Source organism: Medicago sativa, chromosome 2, assembly GCF_051527215.1.
Source record: "Medicago sativa cultivar Bolivia chromosome 2, Bolivia_mono, whole genome shotgun sequence".
Lineage (NCBI taxonomy): Eukaryota > Viridiplantae > Streptophyta > Magnoliopsida > Fabales > Fabaceae > Medicago > Medicago sativa.
The window spans coordinates 75,410,695-75,431,309 of record NC_140750.1 but is presented as its reverse complement, the minus strand read 5'-3'; the positions used below and the strand labels follow the sequence as shown (position 1 = coordinate 75,431,309).

At 29.3% G+C, this 20,615-nt stretch overlaps 1 protein-coding gene and 1 long non-coding RNA gene across 7 annotated transcripts; both read right to left on the bottom strand.

The window, feature by feature from the left end:
- Positions 1-9,481: 9,481 nt before the first annotated feature.
- Positions 9,482-12,491, bottom strand: LOC146950756 (protein indeterminate-domain 13-like). 6 transcript variants are annotated; one of them, XM_085746720.1, is made up of 4 exons: positions 12,131-12,491; positions 11,486-11,625; positions 10,983-11,382; positions 9,482-10,298 (listed from the first exon to the last, which is right to left on the bottom strand). In XM_085746720.1, the coding sequence occupies exons 2-4, from the start codon at positions 11,607-11,609 to the stop codon at positions 9,560-9,562; spliced, it is 1,263 nt and encodes a 420-aa protein (XP_085602846.1). In that variant the 5' UTR covers positions 11,610-11,625; positions 12,131-12,491; the 3' UTR covers positions 9,482-9,559. The 6 variants fall into 6 exon arrangements, with proteins under 6 accessions (XP_085602846.1, XP_085602844.1, XP_085602841.1 ...); XM_085746718.1 differs by having other exon boundaries at positions 11,486-11,628; positions 12,131-12,393; XM_085746715.1 differs by lacking the exon at positions 12,131-12,491 and adding an exon at positions 11,711-11,940 and having other exon boundaries at positions 11,486-11,628.
- A 534-nt stretch (positions 12,492-13,025) lies between these two features.
- LOC146950755 (uncharacterized) lies at positions 13,026-15,250 on the bottom strand. Its single transcript, XR_015025489.1, has 3 exons — positions 14,423-15,250; positions 13,553-13,661; positions 13,026-13,296 (listed from the first exon to the last, which is right to left on the bottom strand). It is a non-coding gene; the product is annotated as an uncharacterized LOC146950755 (long non-coding RNA).
- Positions 15,251-20,615: the final 5,365 nt, after the last annotated feature.

Here is a 20,615-nt window from a genome sequence, read left to right as displayed (position 1 = left end):
CAGTATGTATCCTAACACAAATTATGCACATGAAATAAAGAATAATGCAATATGTATTTTTAATTTGTGCGTAAAAAAACTCAAAGCATGTTTGTGCATAAAAAAAAAACAAACCTTGACTAAGTTTATAAATTCAGCAATTAGCCTAACCTAAGACAGATTGGAAAAATCGTTGTACGAAGTACGTTGAGAAGAAGCCAAACTCTGACTTAAGTTCTGACTGAAGCTTTGACTCTGAGCTTGAGAAATGTTAAGGTCACGACAACAATTCAAGAAACATGGTCAAAAAACAATCAAATCAGATTGTGAAATAATAAGTTACTCTAACACTGTATTGTGAAATCATAATGCAAACTTACTAAGTATTAAACTTCTTAACAACCGGATGATGTAGGTTGATGAGCAGCCTTGAACCTGACCAATTGTTACTTATATTTGGGTTGTCATTGACTACAAAATGGAAGCAAAGAACTCAAGGTAAATAGATGGTAAACGATAAAGCTACGGAGTATTTTTCCCATAATGTTACAGCAACTATATTCCCACTGCATAAGAAAAGATATCTTTCAGGTCATTATCAAACTTATACAAAATCCTATCATCTGATGCTGACAAATTAGAAAATAATACATTTTATCTTTCAACACAATGTTCGTACACGGTTTTTTTCAAGTCTCAATTGGCGTTCCCTTGACAATCTCATGAAGAAGCCCAATGATTTCTTAAAAAAAAATTACATCTATAAGAATATTATAATCCGAGAAAGCACAGAAATAAATTAAAGCACATAACTATATGATATAAAACGTCAGTTTTGAATTTTCCATCTTGAATTTCCTTAAATGACTTAAAGCAAAATTCATGAGTAAGAACGTTAGTTAACTTGTCATACTTCTGCACATTTGTACCAGAACCAAAAATAACCTTAAAGGGACTAAATGCAATGTCATTATCAAACACATGACAATTATACAAAGTATAAGTCTTTTTTTTTGAAGGACTACAAAGTATAGGTCTTGTTTTTCTCGATCAAAGCCTTTCAATGCTTCAATTCTCTATATCGAGTTATTACATGAACTCGATCACCCTAAATCCAAGAAAGAAACCAAAAAATATAAATAAATCAAATTGTACACTAATAAGTAACATTGATAAATCATAAAGGAAATTACAACAAATCTTAAATAACTCATCTAACCTTTGCATCACAAATAATGAGCTTCATATGTTGATTCTCATTACTACCAGTCACAATCCAAGAATCCACAACTCCAAATCCTATTTTCCAAATGTCCAAATAATTTTTGAGATCCTTAATGTAGTCATAATCTCTTGACATGGAAAGTCCTATATAGAAATACAATAATACATCATTTAATTTTATTCTCTTTGTTCATTCTGATATCGAAAGAAACTAACATGTTTCTATGTGATCAATTTTTGTATCATCAAATCAACCTGATCTTAAATGCACAAATTTCTATAACATCAACTTTCTGGACCTCAATGATATGACCAAAATAAATTTACACCAATCAACTTTCGTACGACTCAATGATATTGGAAAGAATAAACCAAATATGAAAACTGTTACAGCTTTAGGATTACTCACCAAAACTAAAATAACCCACATGCATCAATTTTTTTTCAACTACAGTACCAGAAGCTAAAATAATAATTGTGTCAAAACCTTACCATGAGTTAAAATTCAATCATCATGACCTCTACTATACTCCACATAACAAAGGAAGATTTTTCTACAGCCATGCAACATAACAATTTCTGGTACATAATCCACTAACAATTGAAAAAAAAAAACAAAAAAAAAATCCTTAAAATGCATAATGGTGAAAAAAGGAAGAAAACCACCTATGATGAAGCAAAAACTAAAACAATGTCGAAAAATGAACCCCTCAAGCCATAAAAATAAGTCAACTCAAGTCATGCATGGTCTCAAAACCATGAAAAAAGGAAGAAAATGACCTCTTATGAAGAAGAAAGTGAAACAATATTCCCAGCTGAAGTTAGATACCGTTTGGCCAAGGTTTTTTACGGTTTAAAAGTTACTTCAAAACAAAGTTAAAATAAAGGCTTTTAAGAAAGAAGCTAAAGTTGTTTGGTTTCTTTGTTTTTTTAGTTTTAAAGCTATTTTTAAGTTAAATGTTGTTTGAGAAAATATTGTACAAACTTTTACATTGTGATTCATCATAATATTTACGCATTGTTCCTATCATCTGAGCTAAACTCACGAGGACAAAACTTTGAATTTATTATGAATGAACATAATAAATAAAAAAATGTTTAAAATATTTTCTGAAGGCTAAAGATGTTAAAAAATAAAAGATATTTTTTTTACAAATACTATATTTACTCAATAACGTTTATTTTGTGTAACATGAATACAAATTTGTATCATCATATAAATGACTTGTTAAATATTTGAATAGGATAAACAATTTAAGGAGCCTGAAATAATAACATAAATAATATCAAAATAGTTGGTTTTTTTCTATTTCAATTATACTCTATAAGAATACCATATTTTTGGTGTCTTTCAAAAAGATAAGAATTTATATTATATGATATTATATTTGTTACATTGTTGGCGTCATAGAAACAGATGTGTTTAGTTTTTTTGAATAAGAAAAAGATATGCATAGTTTGTTCCAATATAAAGGTGCATGCAATATATATATATATATATATATATATATATATATATATAAGAATAATTTTTTTAGGCATCTATACCTTTTTTGAAGAAAAGATATCTACAACTTTACTTTAAATTAAAATCACAATTTTAAATAATCATACGCATTATGCAACGCCAAAAAAAATTATACGCATTAGCGTAACAACAAAACAGACACACATAAAGTATTACTCTAAACGCTAATGTGTGTGTATATATTTGCGAGATTGAAGAAATAAAATAAAAATATTTGGTATCATTAAATGACAATGTGAATAAAAATATATTTGCGATATTGACATTAAATATATAAGTGATAAAAAGATAATAAAATTCCTTTGAAAAAAAGGTAATAAAATTAAATGGAACCTCCTTAAAAAAAATTAAATGGAACGGTTAAAAAAAATTAAATGGAAGAAAAAAAACATATTGAAAATATAATATTAAAAAATAAAAGAAAATGTTTCCAACGTGAATTGAAGAGAGATGCTTGTGAAATAAATTGTCGAGAAGTTGTTTTTTGAAGTAGCATTCAACAACTTTTGGCCAAAACTCGTTCCATTCAATTTTATGCATTAAAAAAAGTACATTTTTTAGTAATTACTTAATTGATATTGTATTTGGCCTAACTTCTCCTTAAAAATGTAGAGAAGTTGAAAAAAAGTCGGGTCAAACGATACTTTCATCTCCCACAACGGCAATGTAGAAGCAACTGAATTTGGGAGAAAAAATTGAAAAATAGTTAAAAATATAAAAATTGAAAAATAGTTAAAAGTTATTAAAAATATAAAAATTAGAAAATAATTAAAAAAAATGGTGAGGGGCAAAATGGGAATTATGGCCAAGAAACATGTGAGGTGGCAACAAATGGATTCCATCAATTAGACAATTACAAAAATGCCCCTCATAGGGGCAAAATGGGAAATTTATAATGCTTCAATTTTAATAGATAGTATATAGAAAAGAGGATTTGATATCTTCCAAAATATCCATCGCCAACTCTTGTGCTATATATTAGCATCTCATCTCATATCTATTATATTATATAGAAACAAGTATCTACCAAAATTACTTAACTACCCATACCTACTTTTCTTCCAAATTTTTTCCTTTACAACTTTAAGGTTATTTTTGTCAAATCCACTATCAAAATCCACTTTACTAATCCACTTTAATAAAACCCCTTTCCCACTATCAAAATCCACTTTACTAAAACCCCTTTCCCACTATCAAAATTCACTTTACTAAACTTTCTTTATTTAATAATAAACTTTTCTCTCTCATCTTTCTTTATTTATAATAATAATAATATTTTCTCTCTCATTTTTATTTATTTCATAATAAACTTTTCTCTCAACTTTATTTTTTAATAATAAACTTTTCTCTCTCAATCTCACTCTCCTCTCTTATCTTTTTCTTACCAACTTTTTTCATTTTCCATTTTCTCTTTTCATTTTCAACACCATTTTCTCTACTAATTTTCAATTTGGTTTCACTAACAAGTTTTTTTTATAGGAAACTAACAAGTGTTGTTGTTATAGCATATTACACTTTTGTATTTTACGATAACACTATTATATAATACGTTAATTATGTTTTTTCATATCGTCAATACTAAAACAAGAACAATATTGTAATATACTATGATTAATCATACTTCAATTTTTTCTGTTGTTTTTTTAAAATGTATCACTAAAAAACCCGTTGGAGTGTACAATTATAACACGAGACCCATTTTAATAAAAAAAAATGAGTTTATTTTTATTTATTAGGTTTTTTCATATCGGCAATACTAAAACAAGAACAATATTATAATATACTATGATTAATCACACTCAAACATATTAATAAATAAAATCTATGATTATCTTTATTTATTAGGTTTTTTCATATCGTCAATACTAAAACAAGAACAATATTATAATATACTATTATTAATCACACTTCAATTTTTTCTATTTTTTTTAAATGTATCACTAAAAAAACCCGTTGGAGTGTATAATTGTAACACGAGACCCATTTTAGTAACTACAACGAGTGATCAGTTTTAATTAGTATTTTTTTATATCTTTAATTAAACACAGCGATTTTCTAACTTTTATTAATATATTAATAAAATATATCTAATTCAATTTTTTCTGTTGTTTTTTTTAAATGTATCACTAAAAAACCCGTTGGAGTGTACATAGTGATCAATTTTAATTAGTATTTTTTTATGTCTCTAATTAAACACAGCGATTTCCTAAGTTTTATTAATATATTAATAATATATGTGGATGTATGGACTATATATTAATAAAAATATATATGAGTATATGTTTGTTTTATGGGAATATATTAATATATTTTTATTTCTGAAATTTAATGGGAATTATATATTGATAAAATACAAATGAGTATATAGACTATATATTAACAAAAATATATCTCATTATATGTTTTTTTTACGATAATATGTTAATATATATTTATTTATGAAATGTATTTTCATTTATTAACTTTTTTAATATCGTCAATACTAAAACAAGAGCAATATTACAATATACTATGATTAATCATACTTCAATTTTATCCGTTGTTTTTTTATGAAAATGTATCACTAAAAAAAAAATTTCCTTTACAACTTTAAGGTTATTTTTGTCAAATCCACTATCAAAATCCACTTTAATAAAACCCCTTTCCCACTATCAAAATCCACTTTACTAAAACCCATTTTCCCACTATCGAAATCCACTTTACTAAAACTCATTTTTTCACCTTTCTTTATTTAATAATAAATTTTTCTCTCTCATCTTTCTTTATTTATAATAATAATATTTTCTCTCTCATTTTTATTTATTTCATAATAAACTTTTCTCTCAACTTTATTTTTTAATAATAAACTTTTCTCTCTCAATCTCACTCTCCTCTCTTATCTTTTTCTTACCAACTTTCTTCATTTTCCATTTTCTCTTTTCATTTTCAACACCATTTTCTCTACTAATTTTCAATTTGGTTTCACTAACAAGTTTTTTTTATAGGAAACTAACAAGTGTTGTTGTTATAGCATATTACACTTTTGTATTTTACGATAACACTATTATATAATACGTTAATTATGTTTTTTCATATCGTCAATACTAAAACAAGAACAATATTGTAATATACTATGATTAATCATACTTCAATTTTTTCTGTTGTTTTTTTAAAATGTATCACTAAAAAACCAGTTGGAGTGTACAATTATAACACGAGACCCATTTTAATAAAAAAAATGGGTTTATTTTTATTTATTAGGTTTTTTCATATCGGCAATACTAAAACAAGAACAATATTATAATATACTATGATTAATCACACTCAAACATATTAATAAATAAAATCTATGATTATCTTTATTTATTAGGTTTTTTCATATTGTCAATACTAAAACAAGAACAATATTATAATATACTATTATTAATCACACTTCAATTTTTTCTGTTTTTTTTAAATGTATCACTAAAAAAACCCGTTGGAGTGTACAATTGTAACACGAGACCCATTTTAGTAACTACAACGAGTGATCAGTTTTAATTAATATTTTTTTATATCTTTAATTAAACACAGCGATTTCCTAACTTTTATTAATATATTAATAATATATATCTAATTCAATTTTTTCTGTTGTTTTTTTTAAATGTATCACTAAAAAACCTACTGGAGTGTACATAGTGATCAATTTTAATTAGTATTTTTTTATGTCTCTAATTAAACACAGCGATTTCCTAAGTTTTATTAATATATTAATAATATATGTGGATGTATGGACTATATATTAATAAAAATATATATGAGTATATGTTTGTTTTATGGGAATATATTAATATATTTTTATTTCTGAAATTTAATGGGAATTATATATTGATAAAATACAAATGAGTATATAGACTATATATTAACAAAAATATATCTCATTATATGTTTTTTTACAACAATATGTTAATATATATTTATTTATGAAATGTATTTTCATTTATTAACTTTTTTAATATCGTCAATACTAAAACAAGAGCAATATTACAATATACTATGATTAATCATACTTCAATTTTATCCGTTGTTTTTTTATGAAAATGTATCACTAAAAAAATCATTGGAGTGTACAATTGACGGGACCTATTTTAGTAACTACAACGAGTGATCGATTTTAATTAGTGATTTTTTAATATCTCTATTTTTTTAATATCTCACCTTTATTTTTTAATAATAAACTTTTCTCTCCCAATCTTACTCTCCTCTCTTATCTTTTTCTTACCAACTTTTTTTTCATTTTTCATTATCTCTCTTCTTTTTCAATTCCATTTTCTCTACTAATTTTCAATTCGGTTTACTAACAAGTTTATTTTTATAGAGGAAACTAACAAGTGTTGTTGTTATAGCAGAATATGATTTTGTATTTACGATAACACTATTATATAATACATTAATTATATTTTTCACGGAACGCATATTAATATTTTTCACACTCAAACATATTAGTAAATAAAATTTATGATTATTTTTATATATTAGCTTTTTTTATATCGTCAATACTAAAACAAGAACAATATTATAATATACTATGATTAATCATACTTCAATTTTTTCTGTTTTTTTAAATGTATCACTAAAAAACCCATTGGAGTGTACAATTGTAACACGAGACCCATTTTAGTAACTACAATGAGGGATCAGTTTTAATTATTAATTTTTTTAATATCTCTAATTAAACATCGCGATTTCCTAAGTTTTATTAATATATTAATAATATATATGTGGTTGTATGGACTATATATTAATAAAAATATATATAAGTATATGTTTGTTTTATGGGAATATATTAATATATTCTTATTTCTGAAATTTAATGGGAAGTATATATTGATAAAATACAAATGAGTATATGAACTATATATTAACAAAAATATATCTCACTATATATTTTTTTTATCGCAATATGTTAGTATATATTTATTTATGAAATATATGTTCATTTATTAGCTTTTTTAATATCGTCAATACTAAAACAAGAACAATAATACAATATATTATGATTAATCATACTTCAATTTTTTCCGTTGTTTTTTTATGAAAATGTATCAGTAAAAAAATCATTTGGAGTGTACAATTGTAACACGGGATCCATTTTAGTAACTACAACGAGTAATCGGTTTTAATTAGTATTTTTTAATATCTCTATTTAAACACCACGACTGCCTAAGTTTTATTAATATATTCAAAAAATATAAGTGGGTGTATGAACTATATATTAATAAAAATATATATGTGAGTATATGTTTGTTTTACGGGAATATATTAGTATATTCTTATTTCAGAAATATAATGGGAACTATATATTGATAAATATATATGAGTCTATGGACTATATATTAATAAAAATATATCTCCCTATATGTTTTTATACGGGAATATGTTAGTATATGTTTATTTGTGAAATGTATTTTTTCTGTATGATTAATCATAGTTCAATTTTTTTTGTTGTTTTTTTATAAAAAATGTATCAATAAAAAACCCGTTGGAGTGTACAATTGTAACATAGGACCCATTTTAATAACTATAACGAGTGATCAGTTTTAATTAGTATTTTTTAATATCGCTATTTAAACACCGCGACTGCCTAAGTTTTATTAATATATTAATAAAGTATATGTGGGTGTATGGACTATATATTAATAAAAATATATATGAGTATATGTTTTTTTTTTGAAAGATATATGAGTATATGTTTGTTTTACGGGAATATATTAATATAATCTTATTTCTGAAATCTAATGAGAACTATATATTGATAAAATATATATGAGTGTATGAACTATATATTAACAAAAATATATCTCACTATTTTTTTTACAGGAAAATGTTAGCATATGTTTTTTTATATGAAATATATTTTACGATAACAATATTATATAATACATTAATTATGATTTTTCACTGGATGCTTATTAATATTTTTCACACTAAAACATATTAGTAAATAAAAACTATGATTATTTTTATTTATTAGCTTTTTTAACATCGTCAATACTAAAATTTAATATATATTTGTTCATATTAAAATTTAATTATTTTATAATTTTACATTACTACCGATCAATATATACATTATTATGTTTTAAATACTTTACATATTTTCACTATGGACAAAAAAATCACTTTTACAAGCGCAGCCGAGACGCGACACGCGGCGGAGACGCGACACGCGGCGGAGCCGCGGCCATACAGCGCGGCGAAGCCGCGCTACCCGTGCTGTAGCACGGGTATCTCGACTAGTATGTAATTAAAGCAAGCTAGGTAGAAAGCATAATTTACCAACTTACATGGCTAAAAACAAAATGAAGTAGGCCAGTGCATGCCCATGTCTGTCTGTCAAGTTATACAAACTGTAAAGCATGAAAACCGCGTTATTTCTCTTTCAAGTTATATGCCCTACATTATAAGTTTTTTTTAGAGGCCCTACATTTTAATTATTAAGTGTATAGTATATATCCTTCAAAAAGAAAAAACTGTATAGTATACATAAAATATAAAATATAATTATACAAGAAGAGATAATTTAAGAAATAAAAGGAGAGATTGTATATTGTTTGTTTTTTACGACCGATATGCAATGGCCCCTACCTCCATCACGGGATGTCTCTCTATGAATATCACGTGACTTGATAATGATATCTCAATATATATTGTGCATGCCTCAGAATCCGAGATGACAATATATAACACTATCTATTATATCGTTCTAAGTTCTAACTTAGTAATTAAATATCAGGGTCATCACGAGTATTGTATTTATCTGCTGCTGCTAACAAAGTAAATAATATAATATCTCGTACAACTTCACTATCAATAGTGTCCACCAAACTCACTTTGCAAGTTCGTGACAGATTCTATTGGATTGAACCTAGGTATCATCTCTTGTTGCAACAAGGTTCTCTTCAATGAGTCATCTCCAACACCAAGGAAATCTCTAGTTAAGCTTAACTGATCTTCATTGAAATTTCCAGCATGGTTACCTTGGTTGAACAATTTCTTAACTTCAATAATATTATTGAAACCAGCATCATTATTACCATTGATAAGCTTTGTAGTTGTAGTTTGCATTGTTGACACGTGACTTGGACATCCTTGTAATTGGTTTTGAGAATATAAATGAGACAAATCATGCATTTTGTCTTCTTCTTCTTGTTGTTCTAGCTTTAGAACCCCACTACTTGTAAATGATGTTTCTGCATGTTGATCATTGTATTTGTAATTCATCCATTGTCCTTGTGGTAATAAACCAAAAGTGTGGACTAAGTCTAAATCAGAGTTTGCTCCTGTTGATGAGAATGCACTAGAATTTGGAAGATAACTATGATGAGGAATGTTATTATTGGGAAAATTTCCCATGAATGTTTCTTGACCTGGCCCACCATATTCCGGATTAAGCCCAAATAAACCATGAGGAATATTTCTTGGTGCTTGAGTGTTGATCAAAGGATTGTTTCCAAAGTAGGATATAACTGCTGGAACTGAACCTATTCTTGCACTTCCTTCCACCAAGGATTCACAGAAGGCCCTGTGAGTTAAGAAGCTGTCTTTCCTGATTTGTCAATCATCACACAAAAAATAATTAACAAAGTGGTCCTATCATACTCTCAAAATTATTACATGTCTAGAGTGCAAGAGTTTACTATACAGAATCACGGTGTGTCACTGTAATTTTGAAAGAAAATAAATGCATTTTTGCGCGTCAACAAATCGAACTCAGCTTGATTCAAAACATGCAACTAGATGCGTGCAGAATATCAATTTATTTATACCGAAAAAATCTGTGATTAAATTGACTAAGCATGAGATTAATGCAAAGGCAAGAATTAAATCTGTTATATAATCTAATCCCACTTCATTAATTGGAATGAGAAAAAAAATCGAATGAAATATAGATTGTAAAGTTATTGCAAAATTATCCTGCAATAGACCTCTTAAGTGCATGTTTAGATCGACAATGATCATTTGACACCCTGGTTAAATCGTGTAGTAGACCTCTTAAATGCATGTTTAGATCGACAATGATATTTTTTACAAAAGTATCAACAATATGTTACTGTTCAATGTTGTTATTTCCAAATATACGGATGTTTAATATAACCGTCGGTTGACACCCTGATTTTGTCAAAGTTACAAAAAGTGTAGCTTTTACAGAATCAAAATGGCTCACCGTGAATTCATAACAAACTTTATGTGATATCAAACAAGCACTAAATAGTGCATCATGCTTGTATACCTGGAGAATAGTGTGCCACAATCACATCTGTACTCTTTAGTGCCACAAATCTTACTATGAGCCTTCCAATCAGATTGAACTGCATATTTCTTAGAACACTTATCACACTTCCACTTCTTCTCACCGTGCTTTCTACTAAAGTGCTTTTTTATCCCTGTTAGGTCTCCTAGAGCTCTACTAGGGTCGTGGTGCACGCAGCTCTTTTCTGGACACACGTACACCTTCTTCCTTATCACCTCCAGCTTGTTTCTTTGCTTAAGCTTCCATGGAAGATTGTGTCCTCGTCGATGTAGCTGTAGGTTTTGGTCTCTCTTGAAACCCTTGTTGCAAACTTCGCACATGAAACGGTTCGTTGTCATCAGTGATTTTGGTGATAGAGCAATCACTTCTGAATCCGGATCTGCAGCATGGTTATTAAAAATCTATGAGATACTTAGAATATTTATATAAATTAATTGTGTCTAGATGAATTGAGTTGAGAAAAAAGAAGGTGAACAACTTGCCTGGTGTTCCTGGTAGACTTCTTTTTCTCTTAACTGAATTTGAATTAGGGTTAGGAAGATTAGGGTTTGAGTTTGAGGTGCCTCTGAAGTTGGAAGTATCAGAAACCGCTTCTTCAGACATCATCTTTGAAATGAAAACTCTACTGAGTAAAACAAAATAACAATTAATTAGTAGAATTATATCTATAAATATATATTGATTTTTGCTATTTGAGACAAAAGTACTTCTATATATTATTGAAATAGGTGTTACACGTGAATAGAGCTGACAGCTAGCTAGCACAAGAAGCCTTGAGAGTTGAGACTTGAGAGCCTAATTGGGTGAAGATATAACTGGATATAGTTGAGAGTATATTGAGGTAGTAAGCAAGCAAAGAGAGAAGAATGAAGATGATGGTAGAACAAACTTCTTTCTTTCTTTCTATGATAATTATCAACGCGGCTGCTGTGACTGTGATTACTGTCAGTCAGCCATAGACTAGTATAGTATGATGGACCACGTATACCATCTTTCTTTCTCTCTCTGCCTCTCGCTTTCTCACTCCAAAAATAGTATACTACTAGTATACCTAGCTATAAGCTTCTTCCTTTTTTGAAGGGACCTAGCTATAAGCTAAATAAAATTAACAGTGTAATTCTACGTACCAAGTCTATCAAATGAGCTGCTACTGTTGTTTCAGTTGGACTGATCATCACTTGCATATATTGGTTCAAGTTCTTACTCAATTTCATGCATATTGTATCTTTCTAAGTTAGATTGATGGACCATTGCTTCACCTCCAAAATTACCTTGTAATCTACAGTAGAGACTATGTTAGATACCTCTGTAAAAAAACAAAAACAATAAAACTGATGCCATGCTATTAAGTGAGGATTAGTCTCATAGCACGTCCACATGATCTATGCATAGAGAGTATTAAGGTGCCTAGGTGGAAATGATAAGAAAGTGTAATATGAGTCATGTTTTTTTTTTTTTGAGAGAATACGAGTCATGTTAATAAGTGTTCTAAATGTATTGGTTAACCAGCCTATAAAAGAAAATTTTGTTTTGAAATACAAGTCAAACATGTGTTAAAATAATAAATTTATCATTTTCTATACAAGAGTTACCATTTCTTTTATTCCTTAAATAATACTTTAAGAGCACGTGTTAGTATATTTCCCTAATATTATTTAATAAAGCATCACTACTACAAAATACCCCCTTTAATAGCACTCATTTTGGCTCTTAATAGCGCTTCTCAAGCGCTAAGAAAGCCCCCGCTATAAAAGGTCAGGTGCCTATAATAGCGCTTTCCAAACGCTATTAAATAGCAACACATCAATAGCGCTTTCAGAAAAGCGCTAATATAGCCTATTTTTTTGCTTTTTTTAAACAGATGTTTCTTAGCGTTTTTCGAAAAGCGCTATCTTAACTACCTTCCATTAATAGCACTTTTAGAAAAGCGCTAATAAAAGCCCCAATTTTTTTAATTTTAAAAATTAAATCTACAAGCAAAAGCTTCATAATAATATACTGACTAGACAAAAAATATATATATATACAGATCAGAAACACTAGTAATCCATTAATAGACATAAACAACCATAATGTGTTGATCAAAATCTTAATTACAAATGACATCTAATGTACACTTGCATAAAATGCAAAGTCTGTGCACAATATGTATATATGAACAATGACAAACCTAAAGTAACTTACAAAACCTTGGCCTTTTTCCTCCAATTTTCCATACTAATTGGAACCTCCCGACGAACGATGACTCCAATGTAATTGACAAAACCTTAGCTTTCTTCCCCAACTGGTTGACCTTGAATATTCCAAGGAACTTGACGTAAGATTGCATGGTATACAAAATGAATCCAGCAATGCATTAACAAGTCCAAAAAATCTCAACAAAGGACATGACATAGTAAACAAACATCACTTGAACACAAAAACCAACAGAACCATATAAAATGCAAGGGCATAAGTATGTCCAACAATAACTTCAAATTCATCTTAAACAAAAATATAGAATCACAAAAATATAGATCACAAAAACTGTTAATAAAGCATGTAGTTACCTCAATATTATCTCCATGGCTTCTAGCTTTGTGAATTTTTCGCATGCAGCTTTGTAATTTTTTCGCATGCGGGGTCACACCACGTTTACCATTAGTTGAAGTCATTCACCTGTAAAAGATGTTATTAACAACGAGAGTAGCATAAAGAATAATTAACATTCAAAATGAGAATCAATAACAATAAACCCATAAAAACAGCGGCTGCCAGGCATCTAAACACTACGGAATGAATCCATTTTAACTTGTTAGTCAGGACAATGTGTCCTTCGTAGATATCAAAACACAAGCCATGATAAGGCAAAGCTTAGAAAGAAGAAGGTGAAACGAGTAGTTGCGGTGGAAGGGAAGGTGTAGTGTGTAAGATCAAAGGTTCCTCGTTTAAGATGGACACCTGAACTTGATCGTTGCTTTGTTTGTGCCATTGAAACTCTTGGTGGTCATCAAAAGGCTACTCCTAAGCTTGTTATTGATTTGATGGAAGTTAAAGGGCAAACAATTTCACACGTAAAGAGCCATTTGTAGATGTATAGAAGTATGAGAGGTTACTCATGCAAAACATAATTAATTTGGACCTATTAAAGTAAACATTCGATTTCATACATAAACAACATAAAAGTAGCATCAAAATACTCATTTAACAAAAAAAAATTATTAATGTAATTAATTGAGTTTGTTTTCGTAAAAAAAAAAATCTTATAAAAAGTGACTAAGGTAGTAAAAGCCTAACATAAAATCAATGGAAGGAAGCCTGCACTTTAGCTTGAGGGTAGGTAGCCTATGATGTTGTGATAAAATTTATACAGCAACTAAGGTACTTTCTGCACCAAAACTCATTAACATTAACAATAAATTAACTCAAGCAAAGTATACCTTGAACATGCGCCCCAATTGCTCAACGCACTCCAAAACTAATTGTTGATGGACCAAAACTTTCCTACTCTTCATGATGCGCACAATTGTTGCATCAATAGCATATCACCTATATTTGTCAACATCTTCAATAACCTTCCTTTCATCGACAGGCGGTCAAGTTTTAGCATATCACCTATATCTTCAATACCTCTTCATTAGTCAAGTTCAGCTGAGTCATAATCTCTGAATAGCTAAGTCTATCATCAGAAAATTATAGTCAAAGACCCATTACAAGCACCAAGTTGTAGCACACTCTACTAAAACTAGTACTATGGATAGCATTAGAAATGATACTAATTTTTTTTTGTTACAAAAGCATAAAACATTTTTTAGAGCCACCTATATATCCATTAACTAAATATAATAATCCCAAAACCTTATAAGAGCCATTTATGTATCCATTAACTAAACACTAATATGTAAAATCCTGTGCAAAATCATTATTAACATAAAAACCATCCATACGTGTTTGTCATTGATGATATGGGGTTACTCAATGGTATCTAAAACAAAATCCCAAGGTTCTTATTCCACACATTGCTTCATAACTAAACAATGAATTTTAGAATACATCATTAACACCAAAATAATGAAGTTGAATTTAACCGAGGAGCCAAGTAAGCACATCGAATTAGCCAAGTAATTAACAATTATGTTAACAGTTACTAGTGGGATAAATATCTGTTAAAGTTCCTATTAATTGTAACATAACACTTGGCTTACATAGAATCCATTGTGTAGTCCTCACGGATCATTATATCATATTAATTCTCTCATATTTAAAAAAAAAAAAAAGGCACTGGTTTCATCTATATGATTAATTTTCATTTCAATTAATTTCTCTAACTATCTCTCACTTTCTTAAGTGATTCATTTTCATTCTCTTTCTTAAGAATGAGAGTAGTAACTAGCAAGGATTGAATGCTTAATGATTTCATTATAGAAGCTTCATACGCTAGAACATGTATGTCAATTTCATTATAAAAATAAATAGATATCACTTATCTTTGAAGGACCAAAGTACACTCAATCTTTCAGTGAGCTCCTCCTATAAATGTACTTGTTAATATAACAAGAAAAGATACATTTCTTTTCATTTGACAACTCTAGCTTCCCTGCCAAAACAAAGTAGAATCGATGTACGGTGAATTGCTTCTAAAGACAAATCTGTCGACGATTTTGTAAAAATAGGCTTGGTTGTTGTTGTTGTTGTGGAGTTTCTAATAAGACATGGTTAAATATCGCTCGAAACCAAAATCATACAGAACATGAATATTGAATATTCAATTAGAAAATCAAAAGCATGCCACCTCAAAATTAAGATTTACCCCCAATAAAATAAAGCTCTATTTCAACTGGCATTAGACTTGATAAACCTTATAGATGCTTCAATATTCAGTGACATCAAAGAGTTGTTAAAAACACAACACATATGGTACATTCTCATTCTAAATAAGCCGAAAGCAACTAGCATGCAGGGCCAAATATCACACACCTAAGCTATAAATCCAGCATGCATATACAAAAGGCCTACTAAAGATGAATATAAAACAAGTGCACTGAGCCAAAATACTACCATGATTCATCAATAATTCAACAAGAATTTAACTTTTGACATCCTTAATAGTCTGCACTAGTGACTTTATTTCATACCACATGGACATATCTTGATAAATCATGAACTATTAAATTAAATGCAAGGTACTTAATAGAAAGGAACCTTATCAAATCTATGTCAACCTTTCATGGAATTCAACCACTGAGAGCCTCCCCACAAATTGCAGTGAGCCAAATTGGCCATACAGCAGTAACATGTTCCCCATGTAAAAATTTCCGTGGGTTACTTAGCTTTGGATTCGGCTGTGATCTTTTTCCATCTTCACCTTGAGACTGCTGAAACCTGTCACCGTTCTCAGCGTCTAGATACCACACTCTTTTCTTCACAATTACTCGGTGTTGTGCCACCGAGGCGTCATCAACCTTCCTGTTAAAACAATTGAAGTTTAGAGCCAAATCTCACACCAAATTTCACAATGATTATGATTCATGTGAGATGGGAATGGATTAGTGATTGAAGAAGGATTGATCTGGACAAAGGTTGAGATGGGAGTGAATTTCACGTGGTTGGGTCACACCTCACGAGATGAACGAAGAGAGGAACAAAGCTAGCTACCGACGGTGGTTGAGGATCCAAATTCCTTTCCTGAATTCATCACAACTTCGAAGAGCTATTGAAATTTATGATCCAGTTGGAAGAAGAAGAACGATTGAAGTGCAGAACGAGTTTTCCCCCTTTTGATTTTATTAGGGTTCAAACACGGTAGGGAGATGAGGATGAGTGACGATGGAGATGAAGAGTTTTAGGGTTAAATCGATTGAAGAGAAAGGGTTTCAAATGAAGATGGTGGTGTTCGACGGAGAGCGAGTTCCAAGATCTGGCCCATCTAGATGAGTTGATGTAGGTTGTGAGTGAGTGAGTGAGAAAGAACGATAGAGAAAGAAAGATGAGTTCGATGTATGTTCTTTTTTTGATAATGGGTGAAAATAAAAATAAATTTAGGCATATACTTTATTTTATTTTATTATACAATCATATATTATTGCTTTCATAAAAGCGCTAAAGAAGGGTAACCAAATATTAGCGTTCACATAAAAACGCTAACGAAGGTAGCTAAATATTAGCGTTTACACAGAAGCGCTATCTAAGTGGTAGCAAATAATAGCGTTTTTTCAGAAGCGCTATCAAACAGCTGACTATGGCCTTTTTAATAGCATTTTTGCACAAGCGCTATAACAGTGGCGCTATTATATGTCAAAATTGTAGTAGTGCATTGAAATGGGATTTAAAAGCTATGCATTAAGTTGTGTAATACCACGTTAATATCTTTGCTAAGTTGTGAACTAATAGTTCAGACCATCTTGTTATATTTAATGAGCATTTTTCAAGTCTATCGCATGTTTTACTAGACAATGCTTTAGGGTGTCCTTTTCAAGGATTTAGTTTTCTTTTCTTTCTTTTTTTCTTTTCTCATGTAAAAAAAAACACAGAGAAGTACTGTTCTTTCACTTTTTTATTAAAGAATGAAAATAATTTTGATACATTGTCTTGTGTAGAATTTTATAGTTCCAATCAATCACAAACAACATTTTATATGCTATTTTAATGATTGAATTGTTATGATTGATGGACAATGTAAATGATTGACTGATAGTAAAAAAATGTAGCACCAAAGTATATGAATGAAATCCTTAAAATATCTTTGTTGATCATTAATATACAACTCTCTCATAATTCAAATACAATCAAAATTTTAAATAGTTTAGTTTGTTGAACTAATATTTTGTTAGTGGCAAATTGAATATTATATAATTGAGAAATGAGTACAAGAGATACTCAAACCCATTGCAAAAAAGAAAAGAACAAGAAAAAGAACACACAATAAAAAAGGTTAACAAAAGAAAGAAACTCAATATAAGCCAACGGGAAACAACCCAAAATATAAAAGTTGTTTCCCTTTTATGGTTAATAAAAAATACAAAATAAACCAGTATGAGATGAAGAATCATAACCAAGCCAACATATATAGATACTCCGCAATAAAAAAGAACAAGGGGTCTTATATAAATTTAATTAATTTGAATGTTAACCAATAAAAGATTGTGTTACTATATGTGAGTTAAATAATGTAATGTCAGTATCTCTCATATTAGAATATTTCTTTAGTGTCTAGTAGAGATAACTCAATTGATTGAAACATTACAATATATAGATATCGAGAGTCAAACTCTAAATTATATACTTAAACAATAAAATTCTTCCCATTTAAAAAATATAAATACTTTAGCTTTTGAAGCCCATATGTTTTAGAAGCGGGTAGCACTTGGATGACATTGTGGTTGGTGACATTGGTGACATTGGCCAACCACAATGTCACATGTGGCTTTCTTCTTTTTCTTTCACAAGATTTTTTTGTTGTTTTGTACACTTGTAACATTGTGGTTGGTAATGTCACCATGTCACCAACCACAATGTCACCCAAGTATTATCTTTTAGAAGGAGAAACACTTGTGTGGACCAGGACCAAAGAATTTTGGTTTGGTCACACACACAAGTTTTTTCCTTCTCTCTCTTCTCTTCTCTCTTCTCCATTTTCTCTCTCTTCTCTCTTCTCTCTCTTCTCTTTTTTCTCTTTGTGTGACCAAAGAGAACTTGTGTGGACCAGGACCACACAAGATTTTCTCCCTTTAGAAGTACCCTCAAGATGTTTAAGATATATAAATTTAATTTTGTGTGTATACAAATCCTACAATCAGAGCATCACACGTAGGTTTTGGAGGGGGCTTGCAGCCAATTATGAAAATGATTACGGCATAATTGTATTATTAATGGAATAGTAGCATGAAAATGATTACGCCAAATGGAATAGTAGCATGAAAATGATGGGGGGAGAGAAGGGTGGGGTTGATGCCGTCCGTGACCGTGAGGCAATGCTGGTTGGGAGTGAGGGTCCCACAAAACGAATATTGTCAGCTCAAAGAAAGAAAGTTTGAGAACTACAACAAAGACACGAGATGACTGACTGGTACAGGATCAATTTTGCTTCCCATTCATTTTTTTTAATAAAGTTTTAAATTAAATATATAATGTAAAGGATAAATACCAACATTAAATTTTTACCAATAATAATCTATCAAATGACGCAAAATTTCAGAATTAATCCTAATTAACAACAGGTGAAGGTCAAACATTCCTAACAACCGCAATTGGTAAAATGGTGGAAGAGGTACAATAAAAGCACTTTTTTTTTTTTTGGTACAAATAATAAAAGCACTTTCTAAGGCTGTGTTTGGTAAACAAAAAAAGCTAGCTTATAGCTTGTTGGACTAGCTTATAAGCTCGTTGGATGAAAACGTGATGTGTTTGGTAACAAGCTTTTTTCACGAGCTTATAGTTTTTTTTGAGAAGCTATTTCAAGTAGCTTTTTAGCTTATAGCTGATAGCTTTTTACATTTTCTTCCAATAATAACCTTATTATTTTATTTTTATTACTTTTGTACCCTTCTGTAAACAAAAGCAACTGTCCCACTACTCACCACTCACTCACGTTTCATTGTTTTCCTCTTCGGCCAAATTTCTTAAAGGAAGTAAATTTTTGTCATTTTTTTTTCTCTTTTAAATCAATGTTTTTAAGATACACAAAGTCTAGTATAGTTCTTTAGATTTGTGAAATGATAATTTAGTCACTTAAATGTATATGATCGAATTTATTCTTTTTCAAATTTAGCATTATAGAATGTTTAATTTCATGTATGAAGAAGGGACCAAAGACAATACGTGACTTTCATAGATTTTGATGAATAAATATTTTCAAAGGTTATATTTTTTTGACATAATTTTGATTTTTTTTTAAATTAAATTGTCATGTACTTTTAGGTCATTTTATATTTATAACAGCTAATTTTACCAAACACATTATTTTTAATTAGCGAGCTTTTCAGCTATAAGCTATCAGCTATCAGCTACCAGCTATCAGCTAGCTTTTCAGCTATCAGCTATCAGCTAGCTTATGGCTTCTTTTTACCAAACAGAGCCTAAGTGGTAAAATGGTGGAAGAGGTACAATAAAAGCACTTTCTAAGAAGTCACTCATCATAGCGACTACATGTTTTAATTATTAGTTTATTATATTATACTAGTAATTTCTTATACATGCAATTGGTCTATCATATATCGCTTCACATATTTTTCCATAAATTTTTGTTCGCAGCCCCCCTTTGATCTAGTATCTTGTTAAGAGTATTACAGTGAATGGGAATGAAATGTGATATGAACATTTATCATTTTACAAGTTAGTTTTGTAATGATAAATTAGTTAAGCCAAATTTATGGTCTAATATGGTATCAAATGATGTCAGTGACAGATCCAGAAATTTTAATAAGTTGGGTCAAGTTATATCATAAAAAATTTATAAACGCGTAAGCGTGCGAAAATTATACAAGTTATATTTATAATTGCCCTAAAATGTTGATTTTTTTAAAATATTTGTCCATTTCTAGCAGAGTATAAATAATTTAACCATAATTAATTATTTTTTCACCACCAACGTAGCGTCAGTCACAATCTTTTTCAACAAATATAAGAATAGTTTAT